The 22,116-nt window shown below is 42.2% G+C and overlaps 1 protein-coding gene and 1 pseudogene across 1 annotated transcript; both read left to right on the top strand.

Moving 5' to 3' along the window:
• Window positions 1-1,393: 1,393 nt before the first annotated feature.
• LOC134443407 (gastrula zinc finger protein XlCGF57.1-like) lies at window positions 1,394-5,629 on the top strand. Its single transcript, XM_063193195.1, has 3 exons — window positions 1,394-2,222; window positions 4,741-5,413; window positions 5,509-5,629. Exons 1-3 carry the CDS (start codon window positions 1,646-1,648, stop codon window positions 5,627-5,629), a joined length of 1,371 nt encoding a protein of 456 aa, XP_063049265.1. The 5' UTR covers window positions 1,394-1,645.
• A 1,078-nt stretch (window positions 5,630-6,707) lies between these two features.
• Window positions 6,708-21,038, top strand: LOC134443405 (oocyte zinc finger protein XlCOF6-like; annotated as a pseudogene).
• The last annotated feature ends 1,078 nt before the right edge of the window (window positions 21,039-22,116 follow it).

Raw genomic sequence — 22,116 nt, 5'->3', positions numbered from 1 at the left:
AAGTGCAAGACAGGACAGGTAACTGAACAGTAATGGACTGGTAACAATAAGTGGTCAATTATAAATACAGTACAAATGAACATTTGTGGGCAGTCATGGGTGAGCGGTTAGGGCGTCAGACTTGCATCCCAGAGGTTGCCGGTTCGACTCCCAATCCGCCAGGTTGGTGGTGGGAGTAATCAACCAGTGCTCTCCCCCATCCTCCTCCATGACTGAGGTACCCTGAGCATGGTACCATCCCACCGCACTGCTCCCCATGGGGCGCCACTGAGGGCTGCCCCCTTGCACGGGTGAGGCATAAATGCAATTTCGTTGTGTGCAGCGTGCAGTGTTCACTTGTGTGCTGTGGAGTGCTGTGTCACAATGACAATGGGAGTTGGAGTTTCCCAATGGGCTTTCACTTTCACTTTCACATTTAACATTCAACATTTATCATTGAACATGTAAACAGAAGATGAGATAACTATAGAATGTAGACATTACAATTAATAGGATAATAACAGTGACAATAGTAACAGTATAATAACAATAGTTATATAAAGTAGTAGATTGGGGTGGCAGCATTGTAAGCAGCATGTTGTATTGTCTTATGTTCCAGGACTGAGGTATTGCAGGTAAGGTGCCGCCCCTGGTGCAGTAGTGTGTGTGTGTGTGTGTGTGTGTGTGTGCGTGTGCGTGTGCGTGTGCGTGTGCGTGTGTGTGTTGTGGGGTAGTGCAGGTTCAGTCCAATAGTGGAATAGTGGAAGTCAAAGCTGTGCTGTACTACACACTGTGCAGTCCAGCAAAGTCCATTGTAGTCCAGTGGTCAAGTAGTAGCATTTAGCAGCATAGTTGGAGGTGCAAGTCTCATAGTGCAAGCAGTTCTTTGAACACAAATTAAGAAAATAAAATTGATAAGACAGGTACACTACACACCCATCAGACATACAACAGGGTGTATGCAGGGTTTTTTAAAAAGTATTAAAAGGTGATGAATTAAAAAGTCAAAATGTAATGGCATTAAAAGTCGTACATCTGCTCAAAAAGTATTAATTTTTGAAAAACGAGGTATTGTTTTTTTTAGTTGCACCATTTTGATTTTAAAAATATTTGTTTATTCACTGTTTATCACAGTTTTTCAAAACACCAGTGATTCGCGCAACAGTAGCCACCTGACCTAGTTCATAGCATACTTTTAAACAGCACTCTGGAATCGCACTGCTCCCTTTCGGGCGTCTTTTTGCAAAACACGAAAGTGTAATGTAATGTTTAGAAGGTAGAAATTACAAAAGATGTCTTGTTAATACTGGAATCGGAATGTCGTGATGGTTGTAAAAAAATCTAAAGGCAGTGAAAAATGGTATGAAATGGTAGTAAATTTGACTTCAAGATTGCTGTATATGCCCTGATACAGTGTAGGCACTCTCTCTAGTGTTGCCTAAGCTTGGAAGAGGACACCACAGAGCTTTTAGTTGGATTTACTAGAGATTCAAGTATGCTGTTGAGAGCAATCCAGTCTTCCATAGGGATGTGGCTGTTTTGAAATGACCAAGATTTTGATTGAGTTAGCACATACAGTAAGTATCTAAAGCAGTTTGGCTGGCACAGTAATTAAAGTGAGGTTGTTTAGCACATGTAAAAATCACAAACTTTGCCAGTAATTGTCATGATATTTCTGTCTACTTTCAAAGGTTTAGAGGAGGCCTCAAACATGGCCTCTGCGGAAGTCAACTCTCCACTCCAGCTGATGAGGAGCGTCAAAGAAGAGACAGAGGAGTTCAGCTTAGCTGACTCTCCATCCCAGCTGAACATAAAAGAAGAAGAGGGAGAAGAGTTCCCTGGTTCTCCAGAAAAGCTGAACATAAAAGGAGAAGAGAGAGGAGAGTTCCCTGGTTCTCCATCCCAGCTGAACATAAAAGGAGAAGAGAGAGAAGAGTTCCCTGGTTCTCCAGAACAGCTGGAGATAAAAGAAGAGAGAGAAGAGTTCCCTGCGTCTCCATCCCAGCTGAACATAAAAGGAGAAGAGAGAGGAGAGTTCCCTGGTTCTCCATCCCAGCTGAACATAAAAGGAGAGAGAGAAGAGTTCCCTGGATCTCCATCCCAGCTGAACATAAAAGGAGAAGAGAGAGAAGAGTTCCCTGGTTCTCCAGAACAGCTGAACGTAAAAGAAGAGACAGAGCAGTTCCCTGGTTCTCCACCTCAGCTGAGGAGCGTATATGAGGACAGCGAGGAGAATAGATCTGGTAAGACGCAATAAATGCTGTAAATAATATTTTCATGTGAAATTCACAGGAAATGTTGATGTAATGTTAATAGAATGAAACAACAATGTTCATTTTACTCATTACATTACATTACATTTCACTTAGCTGACGCTTTCATTTTATTCAAAGCGACTTTCCCCCTGGGGATCAATAAAGTTTCTCTACTCTACTCTACTCTACTTACAGTTATTATTTTTCAGGGTATTGGTTACAGGCCCTGGAGCAATGTGGAGTTAGTTGCCTTGGTCAAGGACACTTCAGTCGTGGATAGAGATGTAAGGAGAGCTCAGGGGGGATTCGAAACTGCAACCCCTAGATTGAAAGACCAACTCTCTAACCACTAGGCCACTGCTGCCCCTCAAACATACTCAAACTCAAACATATAAGTGTATATAAGTTGTAAATTCAGACTATTTGATCATTTCGAAGTGGTCTATGGTCTCCGCAGCTGTATAGTGTGGCCAAGGAAGGCTGGTAAGAGATCTGAACTGGTCACATCAGTATGTTACAACCGACTTGCTTCTTACACATAGGGTCATTTCACGTGAAATCAGACACTTTGGGACCCGACCGACCCGGATTTCAATCATACTTGGTGTGCCTTTTCAGTAGCAAGGTAGCACCCCAGAACTGCATTGGTTTGAATCTGACACTAATATTAAGGGAGAAACAGACTAGGAAAGGTTCACATGTGAGGGTAGGACACTATACATTCAGCCTTGAATATATCAGTCAGTGTTAGTCACAAAAAGATGCCTGTGGTGTTGTTTGAAAGCTCTTTTCTGGCTCTACATAGTACGCAATCACCTTGGAATACAACTACTCTCAGAATATGAATTATGATAAATTGAAAAATTAAAAATTGAATATCTAAAAAACTCATATTTTAAAATGGCCAGTTCCTTGTCCAAACGTAGCCGGCAATGTCATGAGCAGCACCTTAAATGCTGGTGTTCGGTTTGTTATTCATTTCAGAGAGAAGTTGACTCACAAATATGGCATCATACAGACCACTTACTAATAATATGGTAATACCATAGTAGCATCACATGACAAAACAAAAACAAAACAAAAATGGTCAGTGTCCATGGTCCCAGGTTTCAGAAACTAAGGCAGATGTCCATTTATACACACCAAATGATGATATGTGAATGTTTGAACATTCCTTCTCTGTGTACCTGTGCCATCTTCGTCCTGGCATCTTCGTCCTATGCAACGTCCTATTGACAATTAAATTATAACGCCATACCAACTGTTTGAATTTGTCAAGGATAATGTCAAGAACATCCATTGCCAGTTTGCCACAACAGAGATGTACCATCATGAAGCTGAGAACCTGTTGAAAAGGTTTGAATCTGCAAGAACTATTCCAGGTACTCAAAAACTACACAGCTTCTGCCCATTGTCAATGGACACAGTGGAAGTTAGGCCATTTTGAGCATTCAGAGAAGGCAGAGTTGAAAGAGTGAACTCAGTAAAGGAATGTGTTACATTTTCAAGCATCAAAGGGTATGTTGTAGCTGTATATGATGGCAACTGGTGGCTAGCATGTGCCGAGGAATGTATGCCGAGCACTGGAGAGGTGAAACTGAACTTCCTGCATCCTCATGGGCCATCTCCATCCTTCACTTTTCCCTTCAGACCAGATAGACTGTCATGGATCATCAGGATGTGCTTCTGGTAGTGGAACCTGTAACTGCAACGGGACGTACTTATACATTATCTACAAAAGACACAGCTGCTGCTTCAAATGCACTGGTAGAGTACAAAATGAGAGTGTAGCCATTGATTATCTCTTTAAAGTACGGTAAAGGGAAGATGGCACAGGTACACAGAGAAGGAATGTTCAAACATTCACATATCATCATTGGGTGTGTATAAATGGACATCTGCCTTAGTTTCTGAAACCTGGGACCATGGACACTGACCATTTTTGTTTTGTTTTTGTTTTGTCATGTGATGCTACTATGGTATTACCATATTATTAGTAAGTGGTCTGTATGACGCCATATTTGTGAGTCAACTTCTCTCTGAAATGAATAACAAACCGAACACCAGCATTTTAGGTGCTGCTCATGACATTGCCGGCTACGTTTGGACAAGGAACTGGCCATTTTAAAATATAAGTTTTTTAGATATTCAATTTTTAATTTTTCAATTTATCATAATTCATATTCTGAGAGTAGTTGTATTCCAAGGTGATTGTGTAATATGTAGAGCCAGAAAAGAGCTTTCAAACAACACCACAGGCATCTTTTTGTGACTAACACTGACTGATATATTCAAGGCTGAATGTATAGTGTCCTACCCTCACATGTGACCCTTTCCTAGTCTGTTTCTCCCTTAATATTAGTGTCAGATTCAAACCAATGCAGTTTTGGGGTGCTACCTTGCTACTGAAAAGGCACACCAAGTATGATTGAAATCTGGGTCGGTCGGGTCCCAAAGTGTCTGATTTCACGTGAAATGACCCTCATTTCCATTCTACTCTTCACAGGGCATCAGCTCCACAGCGGTTCCAGTGTAGAGGAGTTTCGTGGAAAAACACATTCTGCTGCCCTGACTACAGAGAGGCCGTACGTCTGCAGTCAGTGTGACCAGAGCTTTAAGAGAAAAGATGAGCTCCAAATCCACCAACGTGTTCACACAGGGGAGAAACCATTTTCATGCACCGACTGTGGAAAGAGTTTCTCACATTCTTCTAACTTCCACCAACATCGTCGCGTTCACACTGGAGAGAGGCCGTTCCCTTGCAGTCAGTGTGACAAGAGCTTTAAGACTAAAGGAAGCCTCAACAAACACCAGCTCGTTCACACAGGGGAGAAACCATTTTCATGCAGTGACTGCGGAAAAACCTTTTCACGGCTGTGTATCCTTCGCAAACATTTTCTTTGTCACACTGAAGAGAGGCCGTATGCTTGCAGTCAGTGTAACAAGAGCTTTAAGAGAAAAGCAGAGCTCCAAATCCACCTGCGCGTTCACACAGGGGAGAAACCTTTTTCATGCACCGAATGTGGAAAGAGTTTCTCAGAGTCTTCTACCCTCTACAGACACCGCCGCGTTCACACTGGAGAGAGGCCGTACGTTTGCAGTCAGTGTGACAAGAGCTTTAAGACTAAAGGAAACCTCAACGCACACCAGGTCGTTCACACAGGGGAGAAACCATTTTCATGCAGTGACTGCGGGAAAAAAAAACCTTTCCACACCTATTTATGCTTCGCAAACATTGTCTTTGTCACACTGAAGAGAGGCCGTATGCTTGCAGTCAGTGTGACAAGAGCTTTAAGACTAAAGGAAACCTCAACGCACACCAGGTCGTTCACACAGGGGAGAAACCATTCTCATGTATCGACTGTGGAAAGAGTTTCTCAGAGTCTTCTAACTAGGGATGGGCATAATTAACCGATTAACCGATGATTGATCATTAAACATTTAGTCGAAGAAATTAATTTTCGCCGACGAACCGTTAAACAAAAACAAAACAAAAACTTGAATGTAGGTTGTTCTGCCTTCCATTTAATTCCATGCCTGAGTTTAGTTTCTCTCACGTAAATCCTATGGTGAATACCGCCACCTAGTGGACTTTCTCGCGGTACTGCGCCTTAAGCGCAACTCTACTTCCTGGTTAGTTGCAGCCAGTTTTTTCAAGTGTTTTCTGCCGTAAAGCCACCGGACTTCATCTCTCCCGCAATTAATATCTTTTCACATTTGAGCCTTGGACAATATAAGTCTGTAAGTGATCATTTTGTGTTGGATTTTGTTTGTAACGAAATTGCATTGCTATTTTGAGGTAAATTTCGATCTATTTGGCTCTAGAAATGATGTTTTCTTTGCCTGGAAATGTTGGCTAATCTCATTCTACTTTCGGTTAGAAAATGACAAAGTGTACTGTAATTACTGCAATGTGAATTACAAATACAGTTACCGTATATTACCAAATAGTAGCCCGGGCGTTTATTTCACAAAATCGATTTGGAGACCGGGCGTTTAAAAGAAGCAGGCGGTTATTTGCACAAGGCTCTTATTTATTTTTGCACCAGCCTGCACCAGGCCATTATTTGGTTACAATGGTTACTGTCCAGTATTTTTTGTACAAAAAAAATTAAATGTAAAAGCTATTGTAAACATATCAATATTGTATCAATAAACAAGAAATCAACATGAGGTAGGCTATCAAAAGACAGGAGATCAACAAGGCCTCAACATGGCAGTAGTGCAACAATTGTCAAATAGAATAGCAATACTAAAAATAAATACACTTTTTAAATAAAGCAGCAAATAAAATTATGGTACCAAGTTTTTTTCAAATTATCCAAATAACAGCCGGTGGGCGGCTATTTGGACATAGGCGGTTATTCGGAAGAGGCGGTTAATTCACAAAATGGGGTCAGACCCTGGGCGGCTATTAGGACATGGGCGGTTATTTGCCCAAGGGCGTTTATTTGGTAATATACGGTAATCGACAACGTCCATGATGTATCACTTGAACACCGCGCATCCAAGCCTTGTAAAAGACGGTGGTGATTCATCTCAACATAGCCTCGCCTCGATGTCTGCACCGTTATGTGCCTTCGTTGTTGGCTCGCAACTTGAAGCCTTTCAGGTTTAACTGTTCTTGTTAATCACTTGACACTTGTGTTGTTAATAAAACAAATCCTCAAAGAAAAACATGATGTTTTTGATGTATTTTTGTTATACAAGAGTATAGGGCATGGTGGGCCTAAATGTGTGCTGTTTTTAATATAAAAATGTTAATGGTTAACCGATTATTAATCATTAATTCTCCCGACGATCGACGAAGAAATTTTCACCGTATGCCCATCCCTACTTCTAACCTCCACATACATCGCAGCATTCACACTGGAGAGAGGCCGTACGTTTGCAGTCAGTGTGACAAGAGCTTTAGGACAAAATATGAACTCCATGTCCACCAGTACATTCACACAGGAGAGAAACCATTTTCATGCAAAGACTGCGGAAAAACCTTCTCAAACTCTTCTAAACTTCGTGTACATCGCCGCATTCACACCGGAGAGAAGCCGTACGCTTGCAGCCAGTGTAGCAAGTGCTTTAAGTCAAAACAGAAGCTCCAATCCCACCAGATTGTTCACACAGGGGAGAAACCATTTTCATGCTCAACCTGTGGAAAGAGTTTCTTACTACCTCATAGCCTCACTGTACACCATCGCATTCACACTGGAGAGAGGCCGTACGCTTGTAGTCAGTGTGGAAAGAGCTTTAAGAGAAAACAGGTGCTCCAAATCCACCAGTGTGTTCACACAGGGGAGAAACCATTTTCATGCACAACCTCTGGAAAGAGTTTCTCACAGTCTTCTAGCCTCCTTGCACATCGCCGCACTCACACTAGAGAGGCCGTACCCTTGCAGCCAGTGTAGCAAGAGCTTTAAGCAGTCCCCCCAGGAAATCGCGATGTTGCGATCGCGTCGTTTTTCGCAACTTCAATGAATTCCCGCGAATTCTGCGCGAGAGCGCAACTTTAACCAATCACCGCGATTTCCCGCAACTTTGAACACTTTGAACCAATCCATGTTGCGCTGACTTCACTGACGTCGACAAACTTCCTTTCAAAAAGGATAATACAATAAAAAAAATAAATACAATAAAAAAGTAACCTAGCAATCAGTCCCAGCACTTTACTATGCATGTACAAAGTTGTCTGTGAGGGGGAAAAAACTAATAAATATTGTAAGAAACGCCATGTTCTCATTGCGCGTCTGCTCGCATGGTCACAGGAGGGAAAATGTATGACTACTAGTCTGGCATAACCAATAGGCCTACATTTTTAAAATGTGGTAGGCCTACATAAATATATAGCCTAATTAACACTTCATGACAGTCATCTACATTACGCCAAGTATAGGGCTCCTACAACAAGATGTGTTTTCTTTTTTCTAAAGCGGTCCACCTGCTGGACCACTTTGGTGTTTGACTTGTGCGCATACCGAAGGCAACATTTTCCCTCCGAATTGAGATGCGCAAATGCCTTGTCCACAACAAAGCAGTAATTTCCATCCTTCATTGTGAATGCTGCGTGCGTGCCTGGCCGATATAGTAATCTCTTTCGCGCAAATTGGGCTATGGCTGGATCAGGGTTCACGTTAGCCGGCTGTGGCCGGACATTGGCCGTTTGCATGCATGAATGACAGGCAAAATAAAATGTTGCCGGACAAAATGTCCGACAAAAATGACTACAATCAGTCAGTAAATAATATTAGCTCATTTTAAATAGGCCTTAACGTTACAAAAGACCAGTAGGCCAAATATGAAACTGAACAAAACTGAAAATATTTGTGAATAGCCTATGTAAATGAACTTGTCATAAGCAGCACGCAATATTGCTTGCGATCTCGTCCCCACCGTCGTTGTCCCCAATCACGTTATGCTTATAATCACTTGACTCACGCTGGCTGCTGTGCTGTCGAGGAACGATTCTGTTTTGTTGTGGGCTATTTTTTTACCAATATATCAGTGAACACAACAAAGGGCATTGCATTTGCAAAACCGTTTCATGCCCTTTGAGAAGTGAAGCCTAACAGTTTGGGACTCAATGGCATGCGCAGCATCACTTTCACTTTTACCTCTGCTGAAAAATGGTGGTGGATCTCCAAGTAGGCTACAGCCTACAGAGGGTCAAGTTAAACATTCCAGAGAACGATGGACTCGCCAGAAGTCCCAGTGAAAGTGCATGCAGGGCTTTATAACTGTTTTCATCACCGGCCAAAACGTGTAGCCCATATGAGCATCGTTGACAGCTGAGACCTCCGTTCTGCAGGCGACGTGGTGTTTTATAGATAACAATGTCGTCGTCTTTTATATTCACAAGAGCACCAAAATTAATATAATTTCTGAGCATTATTCAGCAAGCACCCTTCACAAACGGAAATCTGTGAACTCCATCCTCGTTACATTGAATGATGATCATCAGCCGGCTGACGGCGAGGGAGAACAAAAAAAAACCTAGGCTATGCCTTCTTTCGAAAGCGACCCCTCTCTCTGCTTTTATTTGTGTTGCTTTTGACAAGCTTGAAAATTAAACGCCGACACAGGCAGGCTATGTGTAGGCTAGCAGACGACTCACATTAACCAGGATTTCAGTCAGTTCCTGTCGCGCAGCCTTCAACTGGGTGGACATGACCAATTCCGCCCGCCTACTTATAGTTAATTATGTATCCACTTTTTTAAAGTCAGGAATGGATATCGACATGATACGAAGTTTGTGTGCTTACAATTTGAAACGGTGATGACATTTAAAACAGGGTCAAACGGCCATAAACAGCATCGTAATGAAGGGTGTCGTGGCAGCATGAAAGAGATGGAACTTTTCACGACGACATTCTGGCTAAAAACTCGTCCTGGCAGCTTCCCTGCTTTGCCTAAGAACCAAAATTATAATATAAAAATGGAAATAATATAAAAACACCAGAGGACTGGAATGTGGCAGTGTCCTTTACTTTCAAGCGTGGGGAAGCACATTAAAAATCGCAACAAAAATCGCACCTTTCACTTCATGCCGCACCAAAATCGCAACAACACAGTAAGAAGCTCCGCAACTTTTATCGCGATTTTCTGGAAATCCTCGTGCACCATCTGGCAATTCCGACCGCGATTTTTTGAGAAAATGCCCGCGATTTCCTGGTGGGACTGTTTAAGAGAAAACAGGAGCTCCAAATCCACCAGCGTGTTCACACAGGGGAGAAACTCATGAACCGACTGTGGAAAGAGTTTCTTGCGCTCATCCCACCTCCAATCACATCGTCGCATTCACACTGGAGTCACTTGTAGTCAGTGTGACCAGAGCTTCCCACAGTCAGTCACCTGAAGACACACTTGTCATCACACTTGAATGAGGAATTCAGTCACTGTCGTATTTGAGAGAGGCCGTTTGCTAGCAGCCAGTGTGACTAGAATAGTGGTGGGGAACCTATGTCTTGAGGGCCGTTTGCGGTCCTTGACGCCGTCCTATGCGGCCCCCGATGTAATTTTAATGTTCAGTACTGGGAGTATGTAATTTTAATGTTCAGTGCTGGGAGTATGCATTACTTTTTGCTGTAATGCAGTATTGTAAGGCATTACAGTACAGGGTACAAATCTGTAATATTTACTTAGTTACAATGCTAAGTAACTTAAGTTAAAATGTATTGCACCGTGACCTGGATTTTAATGGTGTTCACTGTGGTGAGTCAGAAAGAAGCTATTCCTGAAATTTGCTTTAGATGGTGTCATGCATGTGTGGTGGTAAACAAGTGAGTTTTACAAAAAAAGTGTATCATCTGACTAGTCAAGCATGATGGTGAATTACACCTAAAAGAAACATGTGTCAACATGCACTGTGACTACTGAAGCAGATTGTGAAACTCTCCATTTCATTCAAATCTCACACCGATCTATTTAAGCCAGGTGCAAACTCCAAATGTATAAGTTCAACGTAAAGAAAGGTTAAAACGCACACCGATGACCTCCCTTTTAATCCCTTTTCATTTCTAGACGATTTGGGCCCCTTCTCTACCAGATTTTAATGGTGTACTCACTTTTGATGGCACATTTTCAAACATTAATGGCTGTATTTTGATTTTCTGTGAGTGAACAACAAATGTACACAGTTATACAGTGAGTCCAATATGTATTTGATCCAATAGGAGAAGTTGGAGGGCTACGGCGTTTTTAGTTGGTAGTCCGAAGGTGCTCTTTGGTCAAAAATAGGATGCAAAAGAAACGAAGTATCCAAGGCACTCTTCCCAAAAAAGTTAAAATAGCTTTATTAAATGGCTAAATCATTGTAGAAAAGTTAAAAACGCCAACATGTTTCGGCCAAGGAGTGGCCTTCATCAGGGCAGAGTCAATACTGAAGCGTCACTGGCGCAGGTAACAAAAGAAAAGTTTGACAGGGGTTTGACGGGTGATTGACAGGTAGGCGGAAACTGGTCATGACGCACCGCCTCCTCGTCGTCCCAAAAACACACACAACTAGGAGAGAAGAAGTGAAAAAATGAAAATGAAACAAAATAATCCATACAGTATTCATGAAACAGTATAAAAAAGGGGGTTCCCTATACCAAGTCAAAATTACAACTCAGTGTACTAGCTATAGAAAAGGCATCATCTCAAAAGAATCATTCAGTCCAGGAGTTGACGTAGCATTTAATTTATATATCCACCTATTCTCTTTCTGATTCAATATTTTTTGTCTGTCCCCTCTCCTAAGGGTAGAAGGGACACAGTCAATGCCCATAGCACTGAATTTAACAGTTTTGTTATGGTGGGTCTCTACAAAGTGCCTGGTCATAGCGTATTCGCAGTTACCAACCCGTGCCGCATATTTATGTTCAGAAAGGCGGTCCTGGAAGCGTCTCTTAGTGCGCCCCACGTAAAAAGCCTCACATAATCCACATTGCAGAATGTAAATCACATGGGTGCTCTTACAATTTATAAAGTGCCTGGTAGGATACGTAGCAAGAGTGACAGGGTGGGTAAATCCTTTTGTCTTAGAGACAATGTCGCAAACATTACAGTGTCCACATTTAAAAGTGCCATTGGGCACCGTGGGTAACCATGTACTTTTTTCTTTTGCCGGCGTATAACTTCTCACCAGTCTGTCCCTCAATGTAGGGGCTCTCCTATACGTGAAAATAGGTCGTTCATCAAAAATATTTTGCAAGGAAGTATCGCATTTCAACATATCCCAATTAGATTTAATCGCATTGACTATAGAAGGCGCATTGGTGCTATAGCGCGTCGAAAAGAATACCCTATCCTGTTTAGCAGGTGCGGGTTTACGTGTCAATAAAGAGCTACGTTCGATGGAGTTGGCTCTCTCCAGCGCCATATTCAAAGTATTAGATGAGTAGCCGCGTTGAACAAAACGACCATACATTTCTTTACTTTTTAAGTCATAGTCACGTGAGTCATCACAAATTCGTCGTAATCTTTGGAACTGCCCGAAAGGGATGTTCTTAATTAATGAGGGGGGGTGAAAACTTTTCGCATGTAAGACAGTATTCTTGTGAGCCTCTTTTCTAAAAATACTTGTGTGTAGGTAGCCATCCTCATCCTTATAAATTTCAAGGTCCAAAAAGTTTATCTTTTCTTTACTGTAGTCTAAGGACAATTTGATATTCTGGTTGGCCGCATTCAGGTAACTATGAAAAGCCAGTAGTTCATTTTCATTACCATCCCACCATAAGATGACGTCATCAATATAACGGGCCCACCATCTGATCTTATCTTTAAAGATGTTGTCATTAGTAAAGACAACATCTTCCTCCCACTTCCCCATGAACAATCCTGAATACGATGGGCTAAAACACGCTCCCATTGCACAGCCTTTAATTTGCTTAAAAAGTTGGTCCTGAAACAAAAAAAATATATTGTTCAATGTCCAGTCTGTTAACTTGACCAAGAAGTCAGTGGGAGGGCTGTGTGGGAGTGGGCGTCTGTCGAGAAAGTGTCTTAAAGCAGCGAGCCCTTGGTCGTGATCAATGTTCGTGTAAAGCGCCTCGACATCCATGGTCACCAGAAGCGCATCTGGACCAATAAAGTTGTGGTCCCTTATTTGGCATAGTACCTCAGTGGTGTCCTGTATGTATGCTGGTAGTGATGGTAGAAGTGGTTTAATAAAAAAGTCCACATACTTGGAAATGGGTTCCATCAGTGTATCATTCCCTGAGATCACTGGTCTTCCCGGTGGGTTTGTCATACTCTTGTGCACCTTAGGGAGGAGGTAGAACGCTGCCATCCGTGGGTGGGGTTTAAAAAGAAAATCCAGTTCCTGCGTGGAGATCAACTCGTTATCTTTTGCCTGAAGAAGTATATTCCTCACAACTTAATGTAGCTCAATCATGTTTTAATTTTTGCCATGAAAAAAGATGTGTATGCCAGATGTCCCAGAACCTTGGGATGTCAAAATGGGGTCTCATGCCAAAAAGGTTGGGATTGGGAACCTCTGGTTTATAAGCATAACGGCATTATAATGACATGCACAGCCCAATACAGTCATTGCAGGCTATGCAAGGCAAGGCAAGGCAAGTTTATTTATATAGCGCATTTCATACACAGGTGCAACTCAATGTGCTTCACAAAGTTAACAAATGTAAATGAAAGGAAACAGGGCAGAAAGAAGGAAATGAATTAGAGTTTAAAAAAAAAAAAAACATTTAAAACATTAAGATAAAACATAAGGTAAAAATAATAAAATAAAATAAAGCAAATAAAAAAACGTTAAAATAAAAATAATAATAAAAAAGAATGATATGTAATTTAAGCTAGGGGAAAGCATGTGTCATACAGAGGTTTATAGACTATGCATTAAAAGTAGTTTATATCATACCAGCATAGAGTAAGGTAGCCTACCCAACTTTAATAATTTATTATAACACAACATCATAATAGCATGCATGGTGTTGTGATACTGCCATTCCTTGCTAATAATTGGGTGACTTTTACATTACTTTATATGATGGGGTGGCTCTTTTAAAATGTATTTTCTTTCAAACGTATTGTTGTTACTGTTATTGTCATGATATGGTAGTACTAGTATTAGTAACGTGTTTTACTTTGAAGTACACATTTATTTTGACATAGTAGTTGGCCGAGATTTTGTCATTCGTCACTTCCTCCCTCTCGCTCAAGGAAGTCCAAACAAACACAGCACAGCCCCGAAAAGTGTAGTCAGAACATGTAGGCTACTTTCCCGTTGTTTGTGTTAAGCCACAGCTTTGGATACACCGAAAAGTGCAGGTAGGTCCGTTAGTTCATTCAATGTTTGTGTTACTACAACCGCTTTACTTTCTCTGGTGTAGGATAGTCAACACAAACATTGGAATGCAATAAATCTTCTCTCCTGACAAAATAATACAGAGGGTCAGACCGTGATTTTCGTTGGTGTAGGCCAGAGATGTTTTTTTTTAAAAAAAAGGAGGATTAATGGCCATCAATTATACATTCAGTTTTCGACAAGATCTTGTAGTGATGCTGGTAGAGTCAATCTGTATCTGACCGCTGCGCTCCACTGACACGCTTCTCTGAAGTCGCTGCTATTATGGATTTTACGGTGCCCATATGCCTTTTTTCTAGCTCAACGAGGCTCAGGCTCATGGAGAAAAAAAGGTTTTGTGATTGTTGTGTTGATGACGGTATGGAAATGCAGTCGTTAGAGGCCTATATTATAAATAAACATAGAAGCGAGGGGGGCAGAGCATCTTCATTATGTTGTTCTTCAAGGGAGACTGTTTGTTCCTGCATTGACCTTGGCCTGGGCCACTGCTGACAGGGGCGCCAAAACAGATAATGGTTATTTTGGGTTGAGCGCTTGCATTCCACAACTTTCCATGCCTGCTCAAACTGAAATGGTGGTTTGACATGTTTCCAATTTCTTTGCATGGTGGTGCACAATGTACAGAGGTGCTTACTGTGAAGGCTAATAGGCTAGCATTATTTTACAGTGTACATTTGAAAACAAGATGCTTCTAAAGTGAAATGCTCTTTTCTTACATAGGACACATGGTAATTGATACGCATGTAAGAACTATTGGAAATGCTTTTTTCCCCCCGAAGTGGAGACAGTACATGCACCATAAACACCATCAAGTCAACCCGAAATGAACGATTTGAAGCCCTTCTGATAAGTGTTGTAAGCTTATATTTCTACGCGAAACACGTTCACCTAAATAAAAAACAGCAAGTGTGCGGTGATCCTTCTTCTTTATTATGGACCGTCAAGTCAAGTCAGCTTTTATTATCACTCTCTTCATATGCACAAGACATACAAGAAAAATGAAATTGTGTTTTCTCTCTATAGGCCTACCATGCCAGGACAAGGACAAATACAAGACTGACATTTTACAGACTGACATAAAGTGCAAGACAGGACAGGTAACTTAACAGTAATGGACTGGTAACAATAAGTGGTCAATTATAAATACAGTACAAATGAACATTTAACATTCAACATTTATCATTGAACATGTAAACAGAAGATGAGATAACTATAGAATGTAGACATTACAATTAATAGGATAATAACAGTGACAATAGTAACAGTATAATAACAATAGTTATACCACAGCAGTCTGGAATCTCCCATTGTGACGCGCTAAATTGGGTATTGATTAACTGTCTATATATGCACACCTGAAGTAGTCCCACTATTAGGTCACTTTTCTGACCGCATAACTCCAGTGTATCAATGCGCCAAGGCACGCACGTTCATAAATTACACATAAAAAAGTTACACACATTACGTGCTGAATTGACACATGTTGCATCACGCGTCTGGAAACACCAGCAATGTAGGCTATAGTGAATCTGGAGCAAATCTTCGTAGGCCTAATCAAATTTCAAACATGTTTATTTCTCCCAACTGACCATCACTCTGTCAACTTTGAGAGAGAGAGAGAGAGAGATATTCCCTGCGCAAAGGGACGCCTGTTTCGCGTGGGCTGTTCTTCCCCACGAGAGGAGATGTTTCCTGTGGTTGTAGCTTTTATCAGTTGAGAGAGTAGCGTAACTTGTGAAAAGTATGGGATATTTTCGGATCAATAGGCCTAACTATGGGAACGCAGTGGAAAATAAATCAAGGAGAGTTTCCTATGGGAGGAGAGCAGATAAAGCAGATTTAATAAAGTTAATGGCGAGGCGAGGCATTCAGAATGTCGCCAAGACACGCGGGGTATTTTTTTTAATCTATTGAGATCTGTAAATTTGTAGGAATCATGCCAACTGTATGGGCAAGTCAGACGCGCCCATATATCGGATGGGTAGAACATTGAGGCGACTGACTTGACAACCAAATGCGATAGAATTAACGACTGGCTCTTGACTTGACAACCGAATGCGATAGAACTATCGACGGTGTCTTGGCCATAGCAACCTTCAATTTAGAATTAGTAAAGGCAGTTCGACAGAAAGTTATGAAAAGAACCTTCTTGTGGCGGAAGGAAGTAGTTATACAGAAAACCTTTGTTTTAGCCATTAAAGCATCTAAATAATTCCTCAAATAAATTTCAGACAGTGTGGCAACCGTGGTATAAGCGGGATAATTGACTTCACGTGTGCGTATAACACGTCGTGGCCGCATCACCACCTAGGTGTGCATTATTTTTCCTGTTATACGCACACCGTGTCGTCAATTATCCCTTACTTATATAAAGTAGTAGATTGGGGTGGCAGCATTGTAAGCAGCATGTTGTATTGTCTTATGTTCCAGGACTGAGGTATTGCAGGTAAGGTGCCGCCCCTGGTACAGTAAGGTGTGTGTGTGTGTGCGTGCGTGCGTGCGTGCGTGCGTGCGTGCGTGCGTGCGTGCGTGCGTGCGTGCGTGCGTGCGTGTGTCCTTGTGGGGTAGTGCAGGTTCAGTCCAATAGTGGAATAGTGGAAGTCAAAGCTGTGCTGTACTACACACCGTGCAGTCCAGCATAGTCCATTGTAGTCCAGCGGTCAAGTAGCACGTCCTTTTTGGACGTCTTTGACCCATTTGCACGCTGCGTGAGAGAGCACTGCCCAGACAGTAATTGCTGGGGAAATCAAGTGGGTTTTTTTCACTTCGGCCTGAAATCTTTGGCATGGCGCCGCTGGGTTGCATGAATCTACGCAAATCCAGGTAGTGGTCAGCTGTCAGATTCGGACAATGGCTGGGTCACCAGGAAAATGCTTTCACACACTTACAGTATTTAACTCTCAGGAATGCGGGCAGACACTTAATTTGGCCTGGGGGTGGCGTATCCCCTTCCACGTCAAGCACCCTAACACTGAAGTATGAAAAGCACTGTTTGGCTGGCGGTCACAGTGATTAAAGTGAGGTTGGGTAGATGTAAAACTTTGCCAGTAATTGTCATGATACTTCTATGCCAGGGGTGTCAAACATACGGCCCGCGGGCCGCATCCGGCCCGCCAGAGGGTTCCATCCGGCCCGGATGTAAAAAAAAAAAAAAATTCTTTTTTTTTTTTTACTTTTTTTTTAACTTTTTTTTTTCAACGAAATAACCGAAATGCGCAATTACGCCCCTCGGGGCAAAATCGATACCTGCGTGACATTAACCCAATGGTCCCTCTGTTATACTGTATATGTAGTAAAGTGCACATCACACTTCTATTATAAATGGCGAATTTGTACTGTAACAGACGTTTGATAAAGCTCATATATTATAGACCTCATATATACAGAACATGTTAATACTTCTTATTCGTATTGTATTGGTATTGGTTGTAATTAAATAATAAATATAATTGGATTTGTATTGGTTCCTATTAAGCTGAAATTGGAAACGGGATGTTAGAATGCGTGAAAATGCAGGAAATGACATCTAAGAAATACAAAATTTTCTGGGGGAAACCCCCAGACCCCCTGCCAAAATGAACTGTCCCATATTTAATTCATTGACGGTTGGCAATGAATGAATGAAGTCAAGGAAATGTTGCATAGGATTATTAGTATTGAATTGCTTTCTACATACTCAACACACTTAAAACGTGATAGTACTGAACACTAATCCTCTGCTTTACGGTTTTTTTTCGCGATGATGTTACTAATGCGGCCCACTTGAGGTCCACATGGGTTGTATGCGGCCCCCAGACCAAAATGAGTTTGACACCCCTGGTCTGTTCACTTTCAAAGGTTCAGAGGAGGCCTCAGACATGGCCTCTGCAGAAGTCAACTCTCCACTCCAGCTGATGAGGAGCATCAAAGAAGAGACAGAGGAGTTCAGCTTAGCTGACTCTCCATCCCAGCTGAACATAAAAGAAGAGAGAGAAGAGTTCCCTGGTTCTCAAGAACAGCTGGAGATAAAAGAAGAGAAGGAAGAGGTCTGCACTTCTCCATCCCAGCTGAACATAAAAGGAGAAGAGAGAGAAGAGTTCCCTGGTTCTCCAGAACAGCTGAACATAAAAGGAGAAGAGAGAGAAGAGTTCCCTGGTTCTCCATCCCAGCTGAACATAAAAGGAGAAGAGAGAGAAGAGTTCCCTGGTTCTCCAGAACAGCTGAACATAAAAGGAGAAGAGAGAGGAGAGTTCTCTGCGTCTCCATTACAGCTGAACATAAAAGGAGAAGAGAGAGAAGAGTTCCCTGGTTCTCCAGAACAGCTGAACATAAAAGGAGAAGAGAGAGGAGAGTTCCCCGGTTCTCCAGAACAGCTGAACGTAAATAAAGAGACAGAGCAGTTCCCTGGTTCTCCACCTCAGCTGAGGAGCGTAAAAGAGGACAGCGAGGAGACCCTGCGTTCTCTCTACAGTCTGAGGAGCGTATCTGTAGTGCTGGTGGACTGCTGTAGACCACAAGGACGGCAGGAGAACAATCAGCTGAGGAGCTTATATGAGGACAGCGAGGAGAATAGATCTGGTAAGACTCAATAAATGCTGTAAATAATATTTTCATGTGCAATTCACAGGAAATGTTGATGTAATGTTAATAGAATGAAACAACAATGTTCATTTTACTCAAACATATAAGTGTATATAAGTTGTAAATTCAGACTAATTGATCATTTCGAAGTGGTCTATGGTCTCCGCAGCTGTATAGTATGGCCAAGGAAGGCTGGTAAGAGATCTGAACTGGTCACATCAGTATGTTACAACCGTAAGTCAGAACCCTTTGAGACTTTCACAGAAATGGTATCAAAACTTGACCCCTTAGCGCAGCACTCTAGCGCTCTCAGTGTTGTTATGATGTAGTGAAGCCTTTTCAGCAAGTGAATAGGGTGGCCGGCGACCCCTGCTGCAGTAAGAGGCTACATAATAAGCAATATCATGTATTTCTGTTTTCATAATACTGTACCGGTGCATACTGAACTGCAGAAAATGCAGACACGGACTTGCTTCTTACACATAGCCGGCTCCAAGTGTAGGCCGAGTAGGAAGAGAAGAGAAGAGAAGAGAAGAGAAGAGAAGAGAAGAGAAGAGAAGAGAAGAGAAGAGAAGAGAAGAGAAGAGAAGAGAAGAGAAGAGAAGAGAAGGAAGAGATCCAGAAGAGAAGAGAAGAGAAGAGAAGAGAAGAGAAGAGAAGAGAAGAGAAGAGAAGGAGGAGGGGGGAAGAGATGAGAAGAGAGGAGAAGAGAAGGAGGAGGGGGGAAGAGATGAGAAGAGAGGAGAAGAGAAGGAGGAGAGAAGAGAAGAGAAGAGAAGAGAAGAGAAGAGAAGAGAAGAGAAGAGAAGAGCTCCAGGGTCAAGTATCAAGTGAAGAGCCGGGAATCCACAAGTTGCCCACCGTGTTCATATTTATTAATTTCTACTGTGTGTGTGTTTTGCTCTATTGTTATTTTGTTAATACAGTTTGTTCCATTCTACTCTACTCCATTAACATTAATTTCCATTCTACTCTTCACAGGGCATCAGCTCCAGTGCAGCTCCAGTGGAGAAGAGATAAGTGGAAAAACACACACTGCTGCCCTCTACAGAGAGGCCGTACCCTTGCAGTCAGTGTGACAAGAGCTTTAAGGCAAAAAATGAGCTCCAAGACCATCAAAGGGTTCACACAGGGGAGAAACCATTTTCATGCACTGACTGTGGAAAGAGTTTCTCACAGTCCTCTAACCTCCACCAACATCGCCGCGTTCACACTGAAGAGAGGCCGTACGCTTGCAGTCAGTGTGACAAGAGCTTTAAGACTAAAGGAAGCCTCAACAAACACCAGCTCGTTCACACAGGGGAGAAACCATTTTCATGCAGTGACTGCGGAAAAACCTTTTCACACCTATCTATCCTTCGCATACATCGTCGCTGTCACACTGGAGAGAGGCCGTATGCTTGCAATCAGTGTGACAAGAGCTTTTGGAAAAAAGCAGACCTCCAATACCACCAGCGTGTTCACACAGGGGAGAAACTATTTTCATGCAACGAATGTGGAAAGAGTTTCTCACAGTCTTCTGGTCTCCACACACATCGTCGCATTCACACTGGAGAGAGGCTGCATGCTTGCAGTCAGTGTGACAAGAGCTTTTGGACAAAATATAAACTCCGTGTCCACCAGCACATTCACACAGGAGAGAAACCATTTTCATGCACAGACTGTGGAAAAACCTTCTCAAACTCTTCTAAACTTCGTGTACATCGCCGCATTCACACCAGAGAGAAGCCGTACGCTTGCAGCCAGTGTAGCAAGTGCTTTAAGTCAAAACAAGAGCTCCAATCCCACCAGATTGTTCACACAGGGGAGAAACCATTTTCATGCACAACCTGTGGAAAGAGTTTCGTACATCATCATAGCCTCACTGTACACCATCGCATTCACACTGGAGAGAGGCTGTACGCTTGTAGTCAGTGTGGAATGAGTTTTAAGAGAAAACAGGTGCTCCAAATCCACCAGCGTGTTCACACAGGGGAGAAACCATTTTCATGCACTGACTGTGGAAAGAGTTTCTCACAGTCTTCTAGCCTCCACAGACATCGTCTTATTCACACTGGAGAGAGGCCGTACCCTTGCAGTCAGTGTGGCAAGAGCTTTAAGACTAAATATGTGCTACAAATCCACCAGCGTGTTCACACAGGGGAGAAACCATTTTTATGCACCGACTGTGGAAAGAGTTTCTCAACGCTGTCTATCCTTCGCAAACATTGTCACATTGTCACACTGAAGAGAGGCCGTATGCTTGCAGTCAGTGTAACAAGAGCTTTAACAGAAAAGCAGAGCTCCAATCCCACCTGCGTGTTCACACAGGGGAGAAACCTTTTTCATGAACCGACTGTGGAAAAAGTTTCTTGTGCTCATCTCACCTCCAATCACATCGTCGCATTCACACTGGAGTCACTTGTAGTCAGTGTGACCAAAGCTTCCCACAGTCAGTCACCTGAAGACACACTTGTCATCACACTTGAATGAGGAATTCAGTCACTGTCGTATTTGAGAGAGGCCGTTTGCTAGCAGCCAGTGTGACTAGAATAGTGGTGGGGAACCTATGTCTTGAGGGCCGTTTGCGGTCCTTGACGCCGTCCTATGCGGCCCCCGATGTAATTTTAATGTTCAGTGCTGGGAGTATGTAATTTTAATGTTCAGTGCTGGGAGTATGCATTACTTTTTGCTGTAATGCAGTATTGTAAGGCATTACAGTACAGGGTACAAATCTGTAATATTTACTTAGTTACAATGCTAAGTAACTTAAGTTAAAACGTATTGCACCGTGACCTGGATTTTAATGGTGTTCACTGTGGTGAGTCAGAAAGAAGCTATTCCTGAAATTTGCTTTAGATGGTGTCAAGCATGTGTGGTGGTAAACAAGTGAGTTTTACAAAAAAAAGTGTATCATCTGGCTAGTCAAGCATGATGGTGAATTACACCTAAAAGAAACATGTGTCAACATGCACTGTGACTACTGAAGCAGATTGTGAAACTCTCCATTTCATTCAAATCTCACACCGATCTATTTAAGGCAGGTGCAAACTCCAAATGTATAAGTTCAATGTAAAGAAAGGTTAAAACGCACACCGATGACCTCCCTTTTAATCCCTTTTCATTTCTAGACGATTTGGGCTGCTTCTCTACCAGATTTTAATGGTGTACTCACTTTTGATGGCACATTTCCAAACATCAATGGCTGTATTTTGATTTTCTGTGAGTGAACAACAAATGTACACGGTTATATATGTTGTTAACAGGTCACCAATCATTGTGTCAAAGTGAAATTTCTTTAATGTTGTCCTATGAAAATATAAACGTACATATCTGCAAAAAATATGTGAGGGGTGTACTCACTTATGTGACTTGTCCTGTTTCTGTTACTCCTGGTGAGGAGAGACTTTGGCACACAGCAGATAGTCTACTCCAGTGTTTCTCAACTGGTGGGTCGCGACCCAAAAGTGGGTCGTGGAGGGGTCATGGGTGGGTCGCGGAGCCGGAAAAAAAAAATCGTAATTCATTGATTCGCTAAAAAAA

Source organism: Engraulis encrasicolus, unplaced genomic scaffold (assembly GCF_034702125.1).
Source record: "Engraulis encrasicolus isolate BLACKSEA-1 unplaced genomic scaffold, IST_EnEncr_1.0 scaffold_319_np1212, whole genome shotgun sequence".
Classification (NCBI taxonomy): Eukaryota; Metazoa; Chordata; class Actinopteri; order Clupeiformes; family Engraulidae; genus Engraulis; species Engraulis encrasicolus.
Note: the sequence above shows the minus strand (reverse complement) of the source record. Positions and strands in the feature narration are given on the sequence as shown.

Coding starts and splice junctions, on each gene's coding strand:
- LOC134443407 (XM_063193195.1), top strand. CDS start 1,646: ATGATATTTCTGTCTACTTTCAAAGGTTTAGAGGAGGCCTCAAACATG. Junction 2,223..4,740: donor CAGCGAGGAGAATAGATCTG/GTAAGACGCAAT, acceptor TACTCTTCACAG/GGCATCAGCTCCACAGCGGT. Junction 5,414..5,508: donor ACAGGGGAGAAACCATTTTC/ATGCAGTGACTG, acceptor GTATGCTTGCAG/TCAGTGTGACAAGAGCTTTA.